Here is a 24,108-nt window from a genome sequence, read left to right as displayed (position 1 = left end):
CCCCATCCAACTTGACAGAGCTTGAGAGGATCTGCAGAGAAGAATTGGAGAAACTCCACAAATACAGGTGTGCCATGCTTGTGGCGTCATACCCAAGAAGACTCTAGGCTGTAATCGCTGCCAAAGGCGCTTCAACAATGTACTGAAAAGTGTCTGAATACTTATGTAAATGTGATATTTCAGTTGTTAATTTTTAATACATTTGCAAAAATGTTTAAAAAAAATAGTTTTTGCTTTGTCATTATGGAGTATTATGTGTAGATTGATGTAGGGGTAAAACGATTGAATCCATTTTAGTATAAGGCTGTAACGTAACAAAATGTGAAGAAAGTCAAGGGGTCTGAACATTTTCCGAATACTTTTCCTCCTACATCAAGTAATCGGGGTTGGATTAAATGCGGAAGACACTTTTCAGTTGTACAGCTGACTAGGTTCCCCCTGTTTTCTCTTTTATCATTGTGTTTATTCATGGTGTTATTATTTTTCTCTCTGCATTGTTGGGAAGGGCCCATAAGTAAGCAGTTAGTCTGCACTTGTTATTTACAAAGCATGTGACAAATACAATTTTATTTGATATTCAAGATTCATTCTTGATTATCCATAATCACGGTAGCATCCAAGTGGTTAGATATTCTTGTCTTGGAAAAAAAATATATATATTTTCGATTGGGCACAACATAATCCGAGACAAAAACAAACATCAAATGCATCCAAAAAACATGACTACTTTCAAAGCGATTCTCCAGTACTTTTGTATACTTTTTAACCAATAGTTCTGAAGTAGCACTCACAAGCAAAAACACTTCCCTGAAAATGACACATTTGTACACCACATCATTGCTCTCTCTTGCTCTGCTGTGGGTGCATCATGTGCATCTTGCTAGCTGTCACTGATATGGCGAGGGGCTGAAGCTCATTGGTTGAACTTGAATTGGTAGGGGGCTGGCTCACGTGGAGGAAAATGCACATCTCCCAGAAAAACTGTTGCTTTCAAAACTAGGGATTTCTTGGATTATTGAGGTAAAACAGTAATTCTGCTCATAGATTATGAATGTATGAACTACACGTCGACACATCCAGTCCAAAGCAGGAAGTTAAAAAAAATACTTAGTAGTCGCCATATCTTTAACACACAAATTAATTTGTCCAAATACTTATGACACCTTGAAATGGGGGGACTAGATAGATCAAATCCAAGTTTATTGGTCGCATACACAGTTTAGCAGATGTTATCGCAGGTACATCGAAATGCTTGTGTTACTGGCTTCTAACAGTAAAAAAATGTCAAGCAAGTACACAAATAAGAACAAATTTGAAACAAGAAATCACAAATGACAGGATGAATCTAGTTAACAACCCAAATAAGACTAATCAGTCATCCAAATTCAATCTGTGTATATAAACCAATATATACCACACACACACACACACTAAGAATGATATGTACAGCAGTAGATTTATTACAGTGAACTATGTCAAGAAATCAGTTGATAAATACAGGCGGTGTGCAAAACAGTGTAGCAACAATGCAATGCACAGTAGATCTATTAGAATGAGCAATGTGAAGAATACAGTATATGAACACACAGGGTGAAAACAGTATAAAATAAATGGTCCAGTGTTTAATGTCTCTATATACATGGGACAGCAGCGTTGGCTGTGTGTGTGTGTATATCAGTGGTGGTCTGTGCCATTTAAGATGAGGGAAGAATTATTTTTTTATGTGCGAGCATGTCCTTATTTCTATTACAGCATATTGGATGACTAATTCATATTCCATTCACCTTGTTCAATGTGACAGCAATAGGTTTAGGCTACAACGTGATTCTCAATTTTCCCCTATACCCATCATGATGTTGCTACAACCTAGCCTATGAATGTAAGTTTACAAAGTAGGCGCACGGGTCAAGAGAAATTCGAGTAATCAAGGTGACAGACATTGACACATTCAATACCGCTTTGCACACTCTTGCCTGCATCTAGCTGATCTAGGATGTGATCATTAGTCCAACAGTTGCAAAACAGTTTATATTGAACACAATTCAGGTATGTTTATTCCCACTTTGTTCAGTTTGCTTCCGTCTTAGATTTTTTTTTAAACAGAATTGTCAGAATGAATAGACCTGATCACACGCAAACAGTTCATTTTCATAGCCGCCACATACAAACAGCACGAACCCTTTCATTATTATCATCATCTCGCATCTACGCACGCTCCTCCTCTCACCTTTTCCCTTCACGTGTGGACAATCAATCACAACCAGGCAAACCATCATATCATAATTGAAGTCAATGTACCCCAGAGGACAGAAAGTAGTTGTCCTCGGGCTACACCATTTTGTTGTTGCGGCTTCTGTAGACCTTCAGTGCAAAACAGTGTGTGTATATATAAATAATTGCATGACGTGAATATATTTAGTATAGTTTTATCTAAAGAGGATAACCTCTTTAATGTCTCTATTTGAAAAAGAATACATTCACTAAGGATGGTCCTCCCCTTCCTCCTCTGAGGAGGCTCCACTGGTATGTATGTGTATATATGTGAGTATGGCGACTACGTGTATGAGGTGTGTGAGCTTGTGTGTGTTTTGTCTCTTACTTACTCGAGGAGTACTACTTACTACTCTAACTACAGGAGATGGTTGTTGGCTGATCAGGAATCTGATCGCCTTAGGATACAAGCTGTTTTTCAGTACAGAGCCAAGTTTTAGCTTCACTATCCAAATAAATACACAGGGGAATCTTAATGGACATTTTAATAAATATGATTTCCTTCAAATTCTTTATTTCAAAGGGTGTAAAACTGGCTTTGTGATGCAGGATTGCCCTAAAGGGGAGAATTGTAACTAAGAATGTTGGCAATGAGATAAAACAGGCTAAAGAGAGAGAGATATTTGTGAAGTACACTGGAAACAAATAGTTTTTTGAATAATCAGGTTAGGCCACTCATTAAGCACAAGCTTCCAAATGAGAGTGAACCAATTCATTCTTCATCATGAGGTTTCTAAACAATCACGTAATAAAACTTCCTTTGAAAGGATATGAACCCGGTGTTTGGGAGGGGCTGCTACATTCATAAGCAGGAGGGTAGTGCATTAAATCACAGCAGCATGTTCACTGTGACTCCCTTCTCAAGGATGCAAGAGGAGACTAAAGCAAATCAGAAGACTTGGTACTGAAAAAGAAAACAAAAAAAATACAGATAAGACAACCCCAGAAAATACATTTCACATATATTTCCACACATTCTGTGTGGATGGGTGGACCTGTGGAACATAAACGGGATAAATCTGTTGGACTTTGACACATACAATATAGATTGAAAAGTATGTGGACACCCCTTCAAATTAGAGGATTTGGCTATTTCAGCCACACCCGTTGCAGACAGGTGTATAAAATCGAGCACACAGTCATGCAATCTCCATAGACAAACATTGGTAGTACAATGTCCTTACTGAAGAGCTCAGTGATGCTCACCCATCAAAATAAATACATTTAGCATTTCACTGCTAAACCATACGCAATCACATCACCCATATTTTTTTTTATTCCATCTTATTTTAATACAAAGCGAGGTCCATGCAAAAATGGCTTGTTGAGATCGGTGTGGAAGAACTTGACTGGCCTGCACAGAGCCCTGACATCAACCCCATCGAACACCTTTGGGATGAATTGGAACGGCGACTTCTTATTATATAAAATTAAATCAAAACGGTGAGCTCAGAAGTCCATCTTCTTACCGTGGCCAAGGGTGCTACAACTCTCTGTCTTCAGAGTTACTAGTGGCCACATTTCCTGAGTATCCAACTCGAGAGCTGTAACACAAAAGTCGAGCACTGGTCACCATGTCTGTATTTCTGTGTGACCAGGAGGCCAAACCTAGCATGGAACTCAGACGTGCTTTGTGCAAACAAGCCAGTCCTTGCCGCATGTCATATGCCAAACGGTTTGCTATATGGCACGGAGTGGTGAGTGGAATGTTATGGATACCAGACTAGGCCAAACCCATTGGTCTCATCAATCTGCCACCCTTGCCTGCCATGTGTGTGACAACCCCTCTGGACCTCTTCAACAACAGACACACCAACTAGCTCAATGTTTAAGAACACTAGAAGATTTCTGGGACAAAATGGCCATTGCATTTACTTTGCAGCTCCACTACTGTGGCTGGTGTGTGTATATTGATGTTAAACACCAGAAAGCTTTGCAAATATAAAGCATGCAGCATTTAGCTGAAGCAGCATAGGTGGCTATAACAGCAGCAAGAACTCAAAAGAACACACGAAACTGAACAACAGTTGTTTTAGTGAGCACAAAGAAAAGAGGGAGGAGCCATGACAGGAAACAAGCCTTGATTGGATGTTAGTTAATGAAATAAGAATTTCTTACCGTGCTTTATATTTGTAGGTTATAAATACTATAATACAACCAACGACTAGAAAGAAAAAGGAGACGTTTATAAGGTATTATTTTGTTTAACATATGAAGTAGTTCATTTTTACTTGTATAGAGTTTAAAACCACAACATTCCTCCAACTTACTGTGAACATTAATAAATAATGGGATGTCAACAGAAAGGGGTATTGTTATAGGTTTGTATACCAGTAACAATAGAAAAGTATTACAAATAACTTCATGTCTGTCCTGCAAGAAAAGGCTTGAACAGAATACTACCTAGGTAATAAAAATACATTGGTGAGCATGTGCTAGAAAATAAATTATTGAGTCAACATTGTTGCATGATGACTAGATTTGAAAATGTTCAACATAAAACCAAAAAAAAAAAAAATACTGCTTATCCCATTCGTCTTCATAAGATGGAATATAATACAATTCTTGGAACTTGTTTTGGAGAAGATGGTATGACTTGATTTAACAGGTCACCATGTTGTACTGTTACTGTCATAATCCACTGCAACTTACCAAGTACGCTTAGGACACTCCCTAATATGATCCAAGTGTGGTCTGTAAGAGAAACAAACAAACGAGGGAAGGAAGATGCCATCATGAATTTGCAGTGAAGATGAATCATCACTAAATAGCCTAAACACTGCTTGAACCATCAAAGAGATCATACACTGTACAACATGTACGGATGAGCGCTAACTGTTGTAACATCATACACTGTACAACATGTACGGATGAGAGCTAGCTGTTGTAACATGTACGGATGAGAGCTAACTGTTGTAACATGTACGGATGAGAGCTCACTGTTGTAACATGTACGGATGAGAGCTCACTGTACAACATGTCCGGATGAGAGCTCACTGTACAACATGTACGGATGAGAGCTAACTGTTGTAACATCATACACTGTACAACATGTACGGATGAGAGCTAACTGTTGTAACATGTACGGATGAGAGCTAACTGTTGTAACATCATACACTGTACAACATGTACGGATGAGAGCTAGCTGTTGTAACATGTACGGATGAGAGCTAACTGTTGTAACATGTACGGATGAGAGCTCACTGTACAACATGTCCGGATGAGAGCTCACTGTACAACATGTACGGATGAGAGCTCACTGTACAACATGTACGGATGAGAGCAAACTGTTGTAACATGTACGGATGAGAGCTAACTGTTGTAACATGTACGGATGAGAGCTAACTGTTGTAACATCATACACTGTACAACATGTACGGATGAGAGCTAACTGTTGTAACATGTACGGATGAGAGCTAACTGTTGTAACATCATACACTGTACAACATGTACGGATGAGAGCTAGCTGTTGTAACATGTACGGATGAGAGCTAACTGTTGTAACATGTACGGATGAGAGCTCACTGTTGTAACATGTACGGATGAGAGCTCACTGTTGTAACATGTACGGATGAGAGCTCACTGTTGTAACATCATACACTGTACAACATGTACGGATGAGAGCTAGCTGTTGTAACATGTACGGATGAGAGCTAACTGTTGTAACATGTACGGATGAGAGCTCACTGTTGTAACATGTACGGATGAGAGCTCACTGTTGTAACATGTACGGATGAGAGCTCACTGTACAACATGTACGGATGAGAGCTAGCTGTTGTAACATGTACGGATGAGAGCAAACTGTTGTAACATGTACGGATGAGAGCAAACTGTTGTAACATGTACGGATGAGAGCTCACTGTACAACATGTACGGATGAGAGCTAGCTGTTGTAACATGTACGGATGAGAGCAAACTGTTGTAACATGTACGGATGAGAGCAAACTGTTGTAACATGTACGGATGAGAGCAAACTGTTGTAACATGTACGGATGAGAGCTAACTGTTGTAACATGTACGGATGAGAGCAAACTGTTGTAACATGTACGGATGAGAGCAAACTGTTGTAACATGTACGGATGAGAGCAAACTGTTGTAACATGTACGGATGAGAGCAAACTGTTGTAACATGTACGGATGAGAGCTAACTGTTGTAACATGTACGGATGAGAGCTAACTGTTGTAACATGTACGGATGAGAGCTAACTGTTGTAACATGTACGGATGAGAGCTAACTGTTGTAACATGTACGGATGAGAGCTAACTGTTGTAACATCATACAGTGCCTTGCGAAAGTATTCGGCCCCCTTGAACTTTGCGACCTTTTGCCACATTTCAGGCTTCAAACAAAGATATAAAACTGTATTTTTTTGTGAAGAATCAACAAGTGGGACGACATTTATTGGATATTTCAAACTTTTTTAACAAATCAAAAACTGAAAAATTGGGCGTGCAAAATTATTCAGCCCCCTTAAGTTAATACTTTGTAGCGCCACCTTTTGCTGCGATTACAGCTGTAAGTCGCTTGGGGTATGTCTCCATCAGTTTTGCACATCGAGAGACTGAATTTTTTTCCCATTCCTCCTTGCAAAACAGCTCGAGCTCAGTGAGGTTGGATGGAGAGCATTTGTGAACAGCAGTTTTCAGTTCTTTCCACAGATTCTCGATTGGATTCAGGTCTGGACTTTGACTTGGCCATTCTAACACCTGGATATGTTTATTTTTGAACCATTCCATTGTAGATTTTGCTTTATGTTTTGGATCAGTCTTGTTGGAAGAAATCTCCGTCCCAGTCTCTTGCAGACTCCATCAGGTTTTCTTCCAGAATGGTCCTGTATTTGGTTCCATCCATCTTCCCATCAATTTTAACCATCTTCCCTGTCCCTGCTGAAGAAAAGCAGGCCCAAACCATGATGCTGCCACCACCATGTTTGACAGTGGGGATGGTGTGTTCAGGGTGATGAGCTGTGTTGCTTTTACGCCAAACATAACATTTTGCATTGTTGCCAAAAAGTTCAATTTTGGTTTCATCTGACCAGAGCACCTTCTTCCACATGTTTGGTGTGTCGCCCAGGTGGCTTGTGGCAAACTTTAAACGACACTTTTTATGGATATCTTTAAGAAATGGTTTTCTTGCCACTCTTCCATAAAGGCCAGATTTGTGCAATATACGACTGATTGTTGTCCTATGGACAGAGTCTCCCACCTCAGTTGTAGATCTCTGCAGTTCATCCAGAGTTATCATGGGCCTCTTGGCTGCATCTCTGATCAGTCTTCTCCTTGTATGAGCTGAAAGTTTAGAGGGACGGCCAGGTCTTGGTAGACTTGCAGTGGTCTGATACTCCTTCCATTTCAATATTATCGCTTGCACAGTGCTCCTTGGGATGTTTAAAGCTTGGGAAATCTTTTTGTATCCAAATCCGGCTTTAAACTTCTTCACAACAGTATCTCGGACCTGCCTAGTGTGTTCCTTGTTCTTCATGATGCTCTCTGCGCTTTTAACGGACCTCTGAGACTATCACAGTGCAGGTGCATTTATACGGAGACTTGATTACACACAGATGGATTGTATTTATCATCATTAGTCATTTAGGTCAACATTGGATCATTCAGAGATCCTCACTGAACTTCTGGAGAGAGTTTGCTGCACTGAAAGTAAAGGGGCTGAATAATTTTGCACGCCCAATTTTTCAGTTTTTGATTTGTTAAAAAAGTTAATATCCAATAAACGTCGTTCCACTTCATGATTGTGTCCCACTTGTTGATTCTTCACAAAAAAATACAGTTTTATATCTTTATGTTTCAAGCCTGAAATGTGGCAAAAGGTCGCAAAGTTCAAGGGGGCCGAATACTTTCGCAAGGCACTGTACACTGTACAACATGTACGGATGAGAGCTAGCTGTTGTAACATGTACAGATGAGAGCTAACTGTTGTAACATCATACACTGTACTAACATGTACGGATGAGAGCTAACTGTTGTAACATGTACGGATGAGAGCTAACTGTTGTAACATCATACACTGTACTAACATGTACGGATGAGAGCTAACTGTTGTAACATCATACACTGTACTAACATGTACGGATGAGAGCTAACTGTTGTAACAACATGTACGGATGAGAGCTAACTGTTGTAACATGTACGGATGAGAGCTAACTGTTGTAACATCATACACTGTACTAACATGTACGGATGAGAGCTAACTGTTGTAACATCATACACTGTACTAACATGTACGGATGAGAGCTAACTGTTGTAACATCATACACTGTACTAACATGTACGGATGAGAGCTAGCTGTTGTAACATGTACGGATGAGAGCTAACTGTTGTAACATCATACACTGTACTAACATGTACGGATGAGAGCTAACTGTTGTAACATGTACGGATGAGGGCTAACTGTTATAATATCAATAGGTAAAAGCTGGGTGACCGCTTACTTTTAGCATCAGGGGGACCAGGTACGCGATCTGTAACACAAAGAAGAGATATTAAGGTTTGCGCGCGCACACTCACACACAATAAATACTTTATTTATACAAAAATCAAATGTAGAAAAAAAAGGATCCAAACACTTCAAAAGGTCCCTGTATACGTGGCACTCAATGGTAGAGGAAAAGCACCTCCTTCTCCAAACTGCTGGGCTTCCCACGACAGCTGAAACAGAGCAGTACCTAGCCAACTGCTTTGCCCTAGTTCAGGCTCGCAATCTGGAGGCTATGCACTGCAATCCTGTGTACGTGGCAGAGACTGCCAAATATCAACGCCACCAGCTTTCACCTACACCCATTTCCATTCATGTTGCGACAGTTGAGGTTCATACTCAGAAGTACGGCCAGGTATCCCCGCCCACTACATGGACTGGGGATGGGTCGTGAATGCTCCATTGATGCTGGTAGACTCGGCCATTGAGTAGAACTTGTTTGAAAGCTGATTTTAGTGTTGTAACAAGCAACAACAAAACATTGTCCAAAATATCATCCAACCTTTACGGCATTAACGGTGGCAGTTGTTATACTAGTAAATAATCATGTTTTACCACAGAGCTGCAGCACTCATGTCTGGTCCTGGCGAGCACGCACACACACAGTCTTGCACAGCTAACCTTGTGGGGATATACAATTCAGTCCCATTCAAAATCCTATTTTCCCCAACCTGTACCCTTAACCCTATCTCCTAATCCTAATCCTAATTCTAACCCTAAACCCCCTACAAATAGCATTTGACCTTTTGGGAACCAACTGTCCCCAGTTGGTCAAAACATTTTTGGTTTACTATTCTTGTGGGGACTTCTGGTCCACACACACACACAGCAGAATGGCCTAACTGAAGAGCTCAGTGACCTTCAACGTGGCACAGTCATAGGATGCCACCTTTCCAACAAAGCAGTTTGTCAAATCTCTGCCCTGATAGCGCTGCCCCATTCAACTGTAAGTGCTGTTATTGTGAAGTGGGAACGTCTAGGAGCAACACGCAAAGTGGTAGGCCACACAAGCCCACAGAACGGGACCTCCGAGTGCTGAAGCGCGTAAAACCATTTGTCCTCGGTTGCAACACTCACTACAGAGTTCCAAACTGCCACTGGAAGCAACGTCAGCACAAGAATTGTTTGTCGGGAGCTTCATGAACTGGGTTTCCATGGCCAAGCAGCCGCTCACAAGCCTAAAATCGCCAAGCGTCGGCTGGAGTTGTGTAAAGCTCACCGCCTTTGAACTCTGAAGAAGTGGAAATGCGTTCTCTCGAGTGATGAAACACGCTTTACCACCTGCCAGTCCGACAGACAAATTTGGGTTTGGTGGATGCCAGGAGAACGCTGGTTGAGAGAATGCCAAGAGTGTGCCAAGCTGTCATCAAAAATATTTGTTTAACACTTTTATGGTTACTACATGATTCCATAGTTTTGATACCTTCACTATTATTCTACAATATAGAAAATAATAAAGAACCCTGGAATGAGTAGGTATGTCCAAACTTTAGACTGGTACACACTGTGTATACATGGAAGGCGGGAAAGCCCCTAATGAGGACATCTTTCACTAAGTTAGTTCTCTGCGTCAGACAATATTGTACTTCTAGTGTTATGACAAGTTTGTGTGTGTGACAGAGAGAGGCTGGGAATTGTCAACAACCTCACGATACGATATCGCAATACTTAGGTGCCGATACGATATGTATTGCGATTCTCAAGATTCCATACGTATTGCGATTAGATACTGTGATTTTATTGCGATTCAATGTCCCAAAGATATTGCTCACCATATGTCTGCTGCAGAGGGACGCCAGAGCCATGAGAAAACGAATGTTGATCAGTCAAATAAAAGTGCTGAAAACAAATTTGCTCCCATTTAAAAAGATGGAAAACAAGATATGAAGGAGTTTTCGTGCAGGTTCAACCAACTAGTGCAAAAATATTATTGCGATTTTGTCAAAAGGGAGTGTTTCTACATTCATGTGGATGCTACCATGACTACGGAAAATCCTGAATGAATCGTGAATAATGACGAGTGAAACAATTAAGACGCACAGTGCTAACCTCCCGTTATTGTATCATTCTTCACATTTCATTCAGGATTATCCATATAATCAAGGTAGCATCCACGTGAATGTAAAAGTGTTTAAAAACATATTCTTGGCCTCCCGGGTGGCGTAGTGGTTAAGGACGCTGTACTGCAGCGCCAGCTGTGCCATCAGAGACTGAGTTTGTGCCCAGGCTCTGTCGTAACCGGCCGCGACCGGGAGGTCCGTGGGGCGACGCACAATTGGCCTAGCGTCGTCTGGGTTAGGGAGGGCTTGGCCGGTAGGGATGTCCTTGTCTCATCGCGCACCAGCGACTCCTGTGGCGGGCCGGGCGCAGTGCGCGCTAACCAAGGTTGCCAGGTGCACGGTGTTTCCTCCGACACATTGGTGCGGCTGGCTTCCGGGTTGGATGCGCGCTGTGTTAAGAAGCAGTGCGGCTTGGTTGGGTTGTGTATCGGAGGACGCATGACATTCAACCTTAGTCTCTCCCGAGCCCGTAAGGGAGTTGTAGCGATGAGACAAGAGAGTAGCTACTAAAAACAATTGGCTACCACAAAATTGGGGAGAAAAAGGGGTAAAAAAAAAATAAAAAATCTTATTTAAAATAAAAGTGACTCCAAAATGACACAATACATTATTTACCAATCATTTCTATGACATTGTATCATTTCAAATCCAAAACAACAAAAATGTTCACTATCCCAATACTTTTGTAGCTCACTGTAAAATTAGATTAGGATTGTGCCAAGCAGTATCAAAATGGACTGTACCTTCGTTTGTGGTTTTCTTTGAAGCAGTGGTAGTAGCTGTTGTGGTAGTAGTAGTGGTAGTAGTAGTAGTAGTGGTAGTAGGGGGCTTTGTTGTCGTCGGAAGGGCTATAAAGGCATGCAATTCAATTAGGCCAATAACTATTCTTGTCCAGTCTGTCACATCAATGTACTGTTGTTATCCCTCCACATACCATATTGTCTTATCAAAATATTCTCTATATGTTTATATGAGATCAATTCAATTCAGAAAGTCTGTTTGCTGACACATTGGTCATCTGGCACTAAATACCAAATGATGCACAAAATATCTGATCCAAAATACAGGATAAAGTGTGTTAAATAACAAACACTGAAACAAGTCTTACCTTTGCATGTGGGAATAGAAGCTGACCAGCCTTCTATTTCACATGTCAGACTGGCCTCTCCCATCATCTTATATCCATCGTTGCACTTATACATCACAAAAGACTTGTGCTGGTAGGGGGGCAGACGACCTTGAATCCTAACGCCATTCTCAACAACAGGAGCAGGACATGAAACCACTGCAGATGTAAACAAAGAGATGTTTATTCTCTATGGTTGTGAAGTAAAGGTGTCCCAAGTCTCTTATTTGTTGGTTTTAGGCTACTTGAAGCAATATACACAATGTTGTTATAACCACCTATTTATGTATATTATGCAACTAATCTTTTCAATAAATAGGCTATCTTTTTGTAACTAATTTCCCCTGTGCTCAATGTCGCATCATGGTTTTAAGTGTATAGTACACATTAGGGCAGGGCTGCACATACCTCTTCCTGGAGATCTACTGTCCAGTAAGTCTTCAGTCCAACCCTAATTTAGCATATCTGATTCAGCTAGCTAAGATCTTGTTGCGAAGCTAATAAGTAGAATCAGGTGTGTTAAATTAGGGTTGGACTGAAAACCCACAGGACTGTAGAGCTCCAGGAAGAGGGTTGGGCAGCCCTGCATTAGGGTGTGCACTGTTCAGACCGCTCCTTAGGCTGTCTCATGTACATCTGTATTATCAGGCTGGATACTGTGATATTTATACACTTATTTTATCATCTGGACCGTGACCTTGCTCATGATTGTGTAGTGGACAGGACTGGGTAGGTTCATTTCTAAATATAATCCGTTACCTGTCCAAAATTGTAAATCAGTAACATAACCTTTGGAATACTCAAACGCAGTAATGTAATCGGATTACTTTTCCCTTAAGAGGCATTAGAAGTAGACAAAGGATCCATCAAACGCATTTGGGGTGTCATCATAGTGGTCTCTGACTTATGGTCAGACTCGCTCTGGTGGAACAAACTTAAAACTTGCGCCGTTTTTCAAAGCTGAATTGAATGTCATTGAGAAAACAGAAAGTTGTTGAATCTAGAGGTCGACCGATTATGATTTTTCAACACGATGCCGATTATTGGAGGACAAAAAAGCCGATACCGATCAATCGGCCAATTTTTTAAAATGTATTTGTAATAATGACAATTACAACAATACTGAATGAACACTTATATAATACATCAATAAAATCAATTTAGCCTCAAATAAATAATGAAACATGTTCAATTTGGTTTAAATAATGAAAAAACAAAGTGTTGGAGAACAAAGTAAAAGTGCAATATGTGCCATGTAAGAAAGCTACCGTTTAAGTTCCTTGCTCAGAACATGAGAACATATGAAAGCTGTTGGTTACGTTTAACATGAGTCTTCAATATTCCCAGGTAAGAAGTTTTAGGTTGTAGTTATAGGAATTATAGGACAATTTCTCGCTATACCATTTGTATTTCATATACCTTTGACTATTGGATGTTCTGAAAGGCACTAATCTCGGGAGTTGATAGGCTTGAAGTAATAAACAGCAGAGCTGCTGGCAAAACTCACAAAAGTGCTGTTTGAATGAATGCTTATGAGCCTGCTGGTGCCTACCATCGCTCAGTCAGACTGCTCTATCAAATCATAGACTACTTATAACATAATAACACACAGAAATGCGAACCTTAGGTCCTTAATATGGTCGAATCCGGAAACTATCATCTCGAAAACAAGACTTTTATTCTTTCAGTGAAATACGGAACCGTTCCGTATTTTATCTAACGGGTGGCATCTATCAGTCTAAATATTCCTGTTACATTGCACAACCTTCAATGTTATGTCATAATTACGTAAAATTCTGGCAAATTAGTTCGCAATGAGCCAGGCGGCCCAAACTGTTGCATACACCCTGACTCTGCGTGCAATGAACATAAGAGAAGTGACACAATTTCACCTGATTAATATTGCCTGCTAACCTGGATTTCTTTTAGCTAAATATGCAGGTTTAAAAATATATACGTGTACCGTGTATTGATTTGAAGAAAAGCATTGGTGTTTATGGTTAGGTACAGAGCAACAACAGTCCTTTTTCGCGAATGCGCACAGCATCAATTATATGCAACGCAGGACACGCTAGATAAACTAGTAATATCATCAACCATGTTTAGTTATAACTAGTGATTATGATTGATTAAGTTTAATGCTAGCTAGCAACTTACCGTGGGTTCTTACTGCATTCGCGTAACAGGCCGGCTCCTCGTGAGGAAGGTGGTTAGAGCGTTGGACTAGTTAACCGTAAGGTTGCAAGATTGAATCCCTGAGCTGACAAGGTAAAAATCTGTCGTTCTGACCCTGAACAAGGCAGTTAACCCACCGTTCCTAGGCCGTCATTGAAAATAAGAATGTGTTATTAACTGACTTGCATAGTTAAATAAAGATTAAATAAAGGTGTAAAAAATAAATAAAATAGGCGTCCAAAATTACCGATTGTTATGAAAACTTGAAATCGGCCCTATTTAACCGGGCATTCCGATTAATCGGTCGACCTCTAGTTGAATACTTTCTGAAGTCAAATAATGCAAGAAGTAATCTAGTTTTCAAAAGTATCTGTAATCTGATTACAATATCTTATCAGTGTGAACAGTTCATACGAACAGTTCTGTCTTGTCAACAACCATAATTATGACTGTTTAAAACAGAAGGGGGGAAAAAGGCAAGCTTTCAACTTACTTTTACACTCCGGTGGAGCTGGCTGGAATTCTCCGTCCTTTTCACAGACTATGGATTTAGTTCCAACCAGAGTGAATTCCTTCTCACAGCTATATTCCACAACACTTCTATAGTGGTACTCTTCATCAGGTGGGATAACAAGTCCACCGTTGACAATGGTGGGGGGCTTTCCACACTTCACCACTGCAGAGTAGAACACAACAGCAGTTATGAACAGTTTTGATCTTGGCACAAGCATAGAACTGTTTAAGATAGTTATTTTCACTTGACTAACCTTCACATACAGGAACTCTGCCATCCCAGCCGTCTACCATACAGTTCCTTACACCGTTGCCCACAAGCATATAGCTGAAAAAGAGAAAGATTAGACAGTATTTGGAGTATTGCTTTAAGGATAGCAAGGGTTACAACAGAGACGGCTCTGACCTTAAGCAAGATAGTAAAGGAAGATCATAGGCTAAACATGAAACATTTCCTTCAGCTTTTAGGGAGGTGAAGTTTGAATAAGGGCCATCTGGAAATCATAAAATTAGGCCTACAAATTGACAGTTGAAATGTCAAACCACTCAGTTCAGCCCATGAAGATAAACTCATCATGGACATTGCCAATAAGGGCTTCCAGCATTTGAAAATAGCCTACTGGGTGGGGATTCCTATGAGTTGGGAGCCCAGTGAAGAAGAATAAAAATTGACAACTTTAAAACGTAGTGGTTACAGATGCTATAATGGCACAGATACAAAGATGAGTGCGCTCTCTATGGTTCAGCCCTATGAGACAGACAGAGACAGATATATATGAGGCAAATAGCCTTGCACTGACCCAGTGTCACAGAAAGCAACAGCCCTGGCGCCAAACAGAACCCCTGAGAGATTATATCGGCCGTTCATCACTTCTCCTGGTGAGCCACACGGCCTTACTGAAACAACCATAAAGAAAAAGAGTCATGTACGGAGGAAATGTAGGCTAGTCTGACCTGTTTTGTGCCAACATTCCACTCCTTGCCACTCTGTGTCATATGCCAAACATGACATGGAGTGGCAAAGTTGTGAGTGGGTGGGTAAAAACTGTTTAGTGAAAAGCATGAGCTGGTGCATACCCAAAAGAGTTAGGAGGTGCAGACTAACAGCGAGTAAACTATAGGCTATAAAAATAAATAAAAGAGTTGCACACTGTATACACAAGCTCCCAGCAATTTATTGGGTAAACCAACATTTCTAGATCACTGTGCCTTCTTCAGGGTAATATCATGAATGCTTGAACAGGTTATATAAACAACCAGTGCAATTAATGCAACCAATGACTAGTGAGGGGTATGTCATAGTAATTAGGGTGCTGAGGATGGAAAAGTTACTGTTAAAAGACAATATTTTACAGCATGTTAAATATATTAGGCTATTGTTCTCATCATATTACAACATGATTAGATATTGTACATAGTATTAACACGAAAATGCATTTTACTATTTCATATATAGATTTAATTGTTTCCAATTAATTTCATCTTAGTCACATGCAATCCTTTGGTTCAAACACAATGCATAATAAGCATCTCTACCAGGGAACATCTTGGGTGCATGCTGATAAGCTGTGGAAAGAATACGTTCATTTAGCAGACCTGGTCATAAAGAAAGGGGGACCTGTTCATTAAAAAGGGCCCGAGGTCCAAGTCAACATTCAGACCACTAGTATTTTTTGTATAGGAGATCCAGTAGGCCTCCCTCTGTAGTAGTAGGGTCTCAATGTTACCTCCTCTCCTTGGTAGGGGAACATGCTCGATACCTCTTTTGTATTTGAGGGAAGAAATAGGATGGTTAGCTCAAACAAAGTGAGCTGCTACTGGGTAGTCAATGTTCTTGCACCTGATTGAGCTGCGGTGTTTAGCTATGCGTTGTTTTAATTCCCCCCCCCCCCCCCCCCCCCTTGTCCTACATGGGTTTTCCCACATGGACAGGTGAGGAGATAGATTCCTCCATGCGTCTTGCATGAGATGACACCACTAACAGGGATTTTTAGATTATGACACACCTCACTATTGTCATTGGTTGCACAAACTGTTTGTCTATATAGTCTGAGGTGCGCTCAGTTCGCTTGAACGGTTGCTACATTGCAGAACGGTTTGTGCTGAACGACACGTTTCCCCAAATCGCTCTTGAACAGAGGTACATTTGCTCCCGTGTGGCGAGGTGTGGCTTGAAGCAATGAGTGACGTATTTAAAAAGGACAGAGCCACGATGACAAGGCTCCCCAACCCCTCCACGTTTTTCAACAGGTCGTTCCGTACAGCACCGTTTCCTTTAATTGAACGCTCCAGAATGTAAACATTTACTGAGCGAAGCCCTGGTTCAAGCATTCATGATATTACCCTGAAGAAGGCTCAGTGATACTGAAACATTGGTGGTTTACCCAATAAATTACTGGGAGCTTATATAGAGTGGGCGACTATTTATTTTTAGGACTAAAAACATTTACAGGAATATGGCCTAACTTTTTAGCACAATAAAAAATACAATTATTGGAATTACATTCGCATGTCATTGTCACTGTACTCCACACGCCAGCAGTACAGGTGACTGATCGAGACCCTCCTGCACGGATATATCCAGTTGAACAATCAAAATTTGCTTTTGTTCCATCTCCAAATGTCTCTTGAGTTGATGTAAAAACCATGTTTGACCCTTCTAACGGTATGGGTTTGGAGCAGTCTTGACCTGAAAACAAAGGAGACAAAATTGAATGACCAAGTTTGGACAAATACTGGAGACAACACCTTCAAAACCCACATTGTCTCATGTCAGATGGGGTCATTCTAACCCGACACGCAGTTGCCAGGAGCCATGTGTCTAACTAAATGTGGAACTCATGGTGCTTTCAAGACAACTAATACACTCGAAGGGTTAACATTTACATACGTGTTATGCGTAGAGTTTCCTATTGGTCGATTATTCCAAGTAGGAAGCTCGGAGCTCATTTTTCTACAGTGGGTTTCAAAGTCCAAAATTTTAGTTTTGAGCTGTCTTGAATGCTCAAAATCTCTTATATTGAGATTTTGCTCATTTTCCAAACACTAGTTCTTAGTTTTGAAAATCACGCAGATATAACGCACTGGTTACGGGAGACGGAAGTGGAAGCGAGACACCCCACAGTTTTTTTTCTGGTTCAATTAAAGGCAAATGAACTAAGTAGATCAGACTCAGTTACTATTGCATTGGTGTCTATAGGAGACCCACCCCGTTAAGTAGACCAGAATTTCTTTCTTTGCTGGCTCCTACAGAAAGACATGCTTGATCAGCTCCTCTTGCCCCAGCTAGCAGCCTTGTGCTAGCTTGTTTGAATGACCATTACGGTAGCTAGTTTGCCAGCTTGTTGATGAAGTTGTATGCCACTAAAGATACGGGACTGTTCTTAGAAATCATCATGCATCTGACTGTGGCACTGTCTCACTGCTTTGTAACGTTTGGCCAACGCGATGACGTCGCAGCTAGAACCGTTATCTGTGCTGCAGAATTCGGCACACTAATCAGAACATTAACTATAACGAAAACTAATTTGTGTTATTAGATAGAATTTCAGTACACTATCAGTGCAGACGGCCGTCACGCAATCTGACATGAGACAATGATTCAAACCATAGAGGGTATAAGCAAAGACAGTATGAAGATATCCAGGCTGCATCACAACTGGCCGGGATTGGGAGTTCCATAGGGCGGGCAACAATTGGCCCAGCGTCGTCCGTCATTGTAAATTGTTAACTGACTTGCCTAGTTAAATAAAAGGTTAAAAAAAAAAAAACATTCAAGCAATGTCATGGCAACGTTAGCTAGCATAGCTCACGCGAAGAAACGCCTCGTCGGGTCTACAAGTGCAGGCCGTCAAATGAAAAGGCACTGCTACTCCATATAAAGTTGTTCTTAACAAAAATGTTAACGTGTCAGTGTCACTTTCACACGGTTGTAGTTAATGACAGGCTCAGCTATAGAAAGACATTGGCTCGAATCTAGGTTGCCTTTCGAATTTTTCACTTCACAGACTTGCCAAATTTCTAACCCGGTCGAGAAGGGCGTAATTGCGGCTCGTAAGTAAGGGCTTTCCTGCATGTGGGCATCTCTGTATGGAACTCCTCTTTATACTTCTATTGGGGGTGCTCCAGTACATAACGTTGGATGCCAACCACTGATAAACCCTGCAGAAGAAGCTAGCTAGGACACCAGTAGACACCGGCCGTGTCTGAATACCCATATTTGCGTCCTAAAATAGGCCACTTGAGTATGCGAAAGAAGAAAGTTTAATTTGATAAAAAATATATATTTTATATTCTTCAAAGTAGCCACTCTTTGCCTTGATGACAGCTTTGCACCCACTTGGCATTCTCTCAACAAGCTTCACCTGGAATGCTTTTCCAACAGTCTTGAAGGAGTTCCCACATATGCTGAGCACTTGTTGGCTGCTTTTCCTTCACTCTGCAGTCCAACTCTTCCCAAACCATCTCTATTGGGTTGAGGTCAGATGAATGTGGAGGCCAGGTCATCTGATACAGTCTCCATCACTCTCCTTGGTCAGAAGGTCAAATAACCCTTACACGGCCTGGAGGTGTGTTTTGGGTCATTGTCCTGTTGAAAAACAAATGGATAGTCCCACTAAGCTTGCCTAGTTAAATAATGGTTAAATAAAAAATAAGCGCAAACCAGATGGGATGGTGTATCGCTGCAGAATGCAGTGGTAGCCATGCCGTTTAAGTGTTCCTTGAATTTTAAATAAAACACAGACCGTGTAACCCGCAAAGCACGCCCACACCACCACCATGCTTCATGGTGGGAAACACACATGCGAAAATCAACCATTCACCTACTCTGCGTCTCACAAAGACACGGCGGTTGGAACCCAAAAAAAATAATTGCAAAATTTGGACTCATCAGACCAAAGGACAGATTTCAACCGGTCTAATGTCCATTGCTTGTGTTTCTTTATTGGTGTCCTTTAACAGTGGTTTCTTTGCAGCAATTCAACCATAAAGGACTGATTCATGCAGTCTCCTCTGAAAAGTTGATGTTCAGATGTGTCTGTTACTTGAACTCTGAAGCATTTATTTGGGCTGCAATTTGAGGCTGATAACTAATGAACTTATCCTCTGTAGCAGAGGTAACTCTGGGTCTTCCTTTCCTGTGGCAGTCCTCATGAGAGCCAGTTTCATCATAGCAATTGATGGTTTTTACGACTGCACTTGAAGAAACTTTCAAAGTTCTTGACATTTTGCGGATTGACTGACCTTCATGTTTTAAAGTAATGGTGGACTAATGGTTCTCTTTGCTTATCGGAGCCGTTCTTGCCATAATATGGACATGGTCTTTTACCAAATAGGGCTATCTTCTGAATACCACCCTTACCTTGTCACAACACAACTGATTGGCTCAAACGCATTAAGAAAATACATTTGACAAAATGAACAAGACACACCCGTTAATTGAAATGCATTTCAGGTGACTACCCCATGAAGCTGGTTGAGAGAATGCCAAGAGTGTGCAAAGCTGTCATCAAGGCAAAGGGTGGCTATTTGAATATAAAATATATTTTTATTTAAAAAAATGTGGTTACATGATTCCATGTGTTATTTCATAGTTTTGATGTCTTCACGATTAATTTACAATGTGGAAAATAATACAAAAAGAAAAACCATTGAATGGCTAGGTGTTCTAAAACGTGACTGGTACTGTACACCTAAAATAACTGCAGGACTGTGGTTGGGTTCGGGACCAGTTCTTGTGGTAGCGTGTGGGAGTCGGACAGAAAGCCAGGAGTGAAACTGGGCTGACGTTCTGCACATTTTCTCATCAATGAAACATCTGATCAACACATTTTTATGTTCCCAAAACTATAATCCATTACGAACACAGTGTACTAAGTTTCATAGACGTTTGCCAAAGTTGACATTGTTTAGAAGTAGTGCAAGGTTAAATTGAGTTTGTGCACAGATGCAGGATGGACAACAATCTCTGCAGCACTCCACCAATCAGGCATTTATGGTAGTGGCCAGACGTAAGCCACTCCTTATTCTCCATGGACTTTTACTGAGAACACCTCCTCCCAGCTGCCCACTGCACTGAGGATAGGAAACACTGTCACCACCGATAAATCCACTATAATTGAGAATTTCAATAAGCATTTCTCAACGGCTGGCCATGCCTTCCTCCTGGCTACTCCAACCCCAGCCAACAGGTTCTGAGTTACAAAAGACCATCAGACTGTGCTGTCATTTTGCACATTCTACAGTTCTAATAAACAGTAACATAATACCTGAATACTTCTCTGCATGCTTTAGTGTCTAGCAAGCCAAGACCACGAGACTTGGTGTATGTAGGAGCAATTTATTATCGTGAATAGGGTGGTGAACCTAGTAAAGTGGTGAGTCTAGATATCACAGACAACTCCTTTTGAGCAGTGTCTGTCTGTTATACGTTTGATCAATGGGTATAATGGTAAATCTGATCCCCAAGGCTCACTTGGATATTTAGAGTTGATATTAGAGTTGATATTTAGAGTTAAAAATATATAAAAATAGGACATTAAAACACTGGCAGAATTCTTTCATCCACATAAAGTATGTCTTTTAAAAAGTATAAATACCTTTCTAAGACGACTGTCTTTCTAGATGTTTTAAAAGGTTTGCAAATAGTTCTTTCTGCAAGGAATGTGAATTGAAAGGGATATCCACTAGTATAATGGGTATAATTGTGTGGTAGTTGCACACCTCCCTGCTGAATTATGTAGTGCTGATTTGGGCCAGTAGTTATTTTTTTGGTCAGTTTGCGCTGTTCTGTGAAGGGAGTAGTACACAGCGTTGTACGAGATCTTCAGTTTCTTGGCAATTTCTCACATGGAATAGCCTTCATTTCTCAGAACAAGAATAGACTGGCGAGTTTCAGAAGAAGTGCTTTGTTTCTGGCCATTTTGAGCCTGTAATCGAACCCACAAATGCTGACGCTCCAGATACTCAACTAGTCTAAAGAAGGCCAGTTTTATTGCTTCTTTAAAATCAGAACAGTTTAACTGTGCTAACATAATTGCAAAGGGTTTTCTCATGATCAATGAGCCTTTTAAAATGGTAAACGTGGGTTAGCTAACAACATGCCATTGGAACACAGGAGTGATGGTTGCTGATAACGGGCCTCTGTACGCCTATGTAGACATTCCATTAAAACTCAGCTGTATCCAGCTACAATAGTCACTTACAACATTAACAATGTCTACACTGTATTTCTGATCAATTTGATGTCATTTTAAGGAAAATGTTTTTGCTTTTCTTTCACAAACAAGGACATTTCTAAGTGACCCTAAACTTTTGAACTGTAGTGTATGTTATAGTTCACTCTTAGTTTTCGTTATCTCCACTGTGGGATGTCCATGTTGATCCTATTGGTCCTCTTGATCCACCAACCGGTCTTCTTTGATGACCCCTTCATCCTGTAGGTTTTTTCCCCCCTGTAATCTAATTTGAATTAAGATGCACATTTTCTGCCAGGCCCCTTCTAATAGGGTATAACAGACTCATTAGAACTTTGACCACATGCCCTCTATCAAAAACTGTCATGTTTACACAAAACAAAGGTTGTAAAAGTATGCTAAACCTTTCTAGAATAAATCATACATAGTTTAATGTTTGTGACAAACGGTGAATTAGTTAATGATTTATACAGCTTTAAATATCATTTTAAAGATTTACATTTCCAACAAATCAAAACTGGAATTCGTATTCAAAACAGGTTGTAAAAAGTCATTTATAGAATAAACCATGTCTATTTTTATGTTTGTGACAATCAATGAATTAGTTATTGATTTTTACCATTTTAAATGTTTTTTGGCTAATGTATGTTGAATGTCTGAATGTCCGAATATAAAACGAACTTTACCTCGGGTCTTTTCATTGGCTCTATTTCCCAAACCATCGGTTGGGATTTTTGACCTGGCTTCATGTACTCCTCCTGAACAACACTGGAGCCTATCGGTATGTTGTGCTATTTCTGTATAACACAAATAATCGATGACGACCAAGTTGACGATTTTACAATGGGGGTCAATAGGAAATTAATGTTGGTATTCCCCAACTATTCTCAAACCCTGGTCTATATGAAAAGCGTTCCCGGAAGCCTCGGAGTGTTGCGCCCCTGGGTTTAGAAACTATGTGGTACACGCTTCAAACCAGAGTTTCAAACCAATGGATGAAAACATGCAGTCATAGAAATAGAGTTCTGCTTGTAGATGACCCTACCTTGAACAGTGAGAACCATGAGGGCAAGGTGGACCATCCATATTGTCAAGAACCAACAGACGTCTTTAGAGGGCTGCATGACGTCTTCTTTTCCTGTAACGAGCAGCAGCACACAATCTCCTGAATTGGTTGGTTTGCTTGATAATCTGTACTGTAAATTGTATCCCCTCTTATACGGATGAATTTCTCAATATCCACTTGTCGTAATCACACTGTGTTCACAATAAAATACAGGCACAACTAAATTAGCTAGCTGGTACTGGAGAATGCGAGCTAGCTAGCATGGCTAATTAACGTTAGCTAGCTACTGTGTTTGCGTACATCGCACTTTCTTCTATAACAATGTCCAATAATGATCAGTTATAGTATTAGGAAAACTCATAGTCTTACCTTATTGTACAAGTAGTCTAGCTACGACTTCTTCAACTGACAGCTCTGTCTGCCTGTTTCGCAACAGCAAATGAACGTTTATTTTGCGAATTTCCTGGTTGGCGGCAGTCTTGAAGCACGTGAGAATTGTTGAATTTGCGGTTGGCCTTCAAAATACAAGTTCCCCATGTAAACTAATCCAAAGAGTGGAATAATGCCATATTTGGACAAAGAAAATGCTAAACAGGGTTGTAATGGTGTTACATAACTTAAAAATAAAATACAATTATGATTTATATTTACAATAAATATAAACAGTCGAAATCCCACTGTGGATGTATTAGATCAGGGGTCTCAATTTGTCTATCACTGTGTGTCGCCAATTGATGTGATAACCATCTTGAGGGATGACAGAAATACTTTCCCCGAAACCTTCTCAATTAAACGTTAACTACAAAGTAGGCTTACATGGCAAAAGTAGTGTATATCATGAGTAAGTATGTTATTTTTATATATTATTTGTCATTTGCTAATTTAGCCATGAAATGAGCAATGGTTCTGTACTACTGCTGCTATCAACGCATTAGATGGCACATTCCTCACTAGCTAGATGCCCAATTAAAGGGGAATTATACAAACATTTAAAAAATCTTTCATCCCCCCCATCCATGAAAAAGGTATTCAGATTTAAGCATTGACATGGACCCTCTGAGTTGGTTTAACCATTATTCTACCAGGTATATTGCCAGAAAATATAGTGCACGACTCTCTATTGTACACTAAGTACCTGGGGAAGAGTTACAGGGAAGAGAATAATGTGCCTATTTGAAAGCTAGTTTTGTAGCTCACAACATGTAAAAAAA

At 40.4% G+C, this 24,108-nt stretch overlaps 1 protein-coding gene across 5 annotated transcripts; it reads right to left on the bottom strand.

Annotated features, from left to right (window-relative positions):
• Window positions 1-1,183: 1,183 nt before the first annotated feature.
• LOC109869214 (membrane cofactor protein-like) lies at window positions 1,184-23,416 on the bottom strand. 5 transcript variants are annotated; one of them, XM_020459193.2, is made up of 13 exons: window positions 23,267-23,411; window positions 22,877-22,969; window positions 17,139-17,324; window positions 15,436-15,532; window positions 14,890-14,963; window positions 14,616-14,798; window positions 11,930-12,106; window positions 11,565-11,669; window positions 8,718-8,747; window positions 4,924-4,965; window positions 4,390-4,435; window positions 3,741-3,815; window positions 1,184-3,175 (listed from the first exon to the last, which is right to left on the bottom strand). In XM_020459193.2, the coding sequence occupies exons 2-12, from the start codon at window positions 22,953-22,955 to the stop codon at window positions 3,755-3,757; spliced, it is 1,080 nt and encodes a 359-aa protein (XP_020314782.2). In that variant the 5' UTR covers window positions 22,956-22,969; window positions 23,267-23,411; the 3' UTR covers window positions 1,184-3,175; window positions 3,741-3,754. The 5 variants fall into 5 exon arrangements, with proteins under 5 accessions (XP_020314782.2, XP_031659556.1, XP_031659555.1 ...); XM_031803696.1 differs by lacking the exon at window positions 3,741-3,815 and having other exon boundaries at window positions 23,267-23,416; XM_031803695.1 differs by lacking the exon at window positions 4,390-4,435 and having other exon boundaries at window positions 23,267-23,400.
• Between the last annotated feature and the right edge of the window lie 692 nt (window positions 23,417-24,108).

The sequence above is a fragment of the Oncorhynchus kisutch genome, linkage group LG24, assembly GCF_002021735.2.
Source record: "Oncorhynchus kisutch isolate 150728-3 linkage group LG24, Okis_V2, whole genome shotgun sequence".
Lineage (NCBI taxonomy): Eukaryota > Metazoa > Chordata > Actinopteri > Salmoniformes > Salmonidae > Oncorhynchus > Oncorhynchus kisutch.
This window is presented reverse-complemented; position numbering and strand designations above follow the sequence as displayed.

Coding starts and splice junctions, on each gene's coding strand:
- LOC109869214 (XM_031803698.1), bottom strand. CDS start 19,141: ATGACCTGGCCTCCACATTCATCTGACCTCAACCCAATAGAGATGGTT. Junction 12,107..14,615: donor AGCTCCACCGGAGTGTAAAA/GTAAGTTGAAAG, acceptor TTACATCTGCAG/TGGTTTCATGTCCTGCTCCT. Junction 4,436..4,923: donor GAGTGTCCTAAGCGTACTTG/GTAAGTTGCAGT, acceptor TTTTCTTTCTAG/TCGTTGGTTGTATTATAGTA.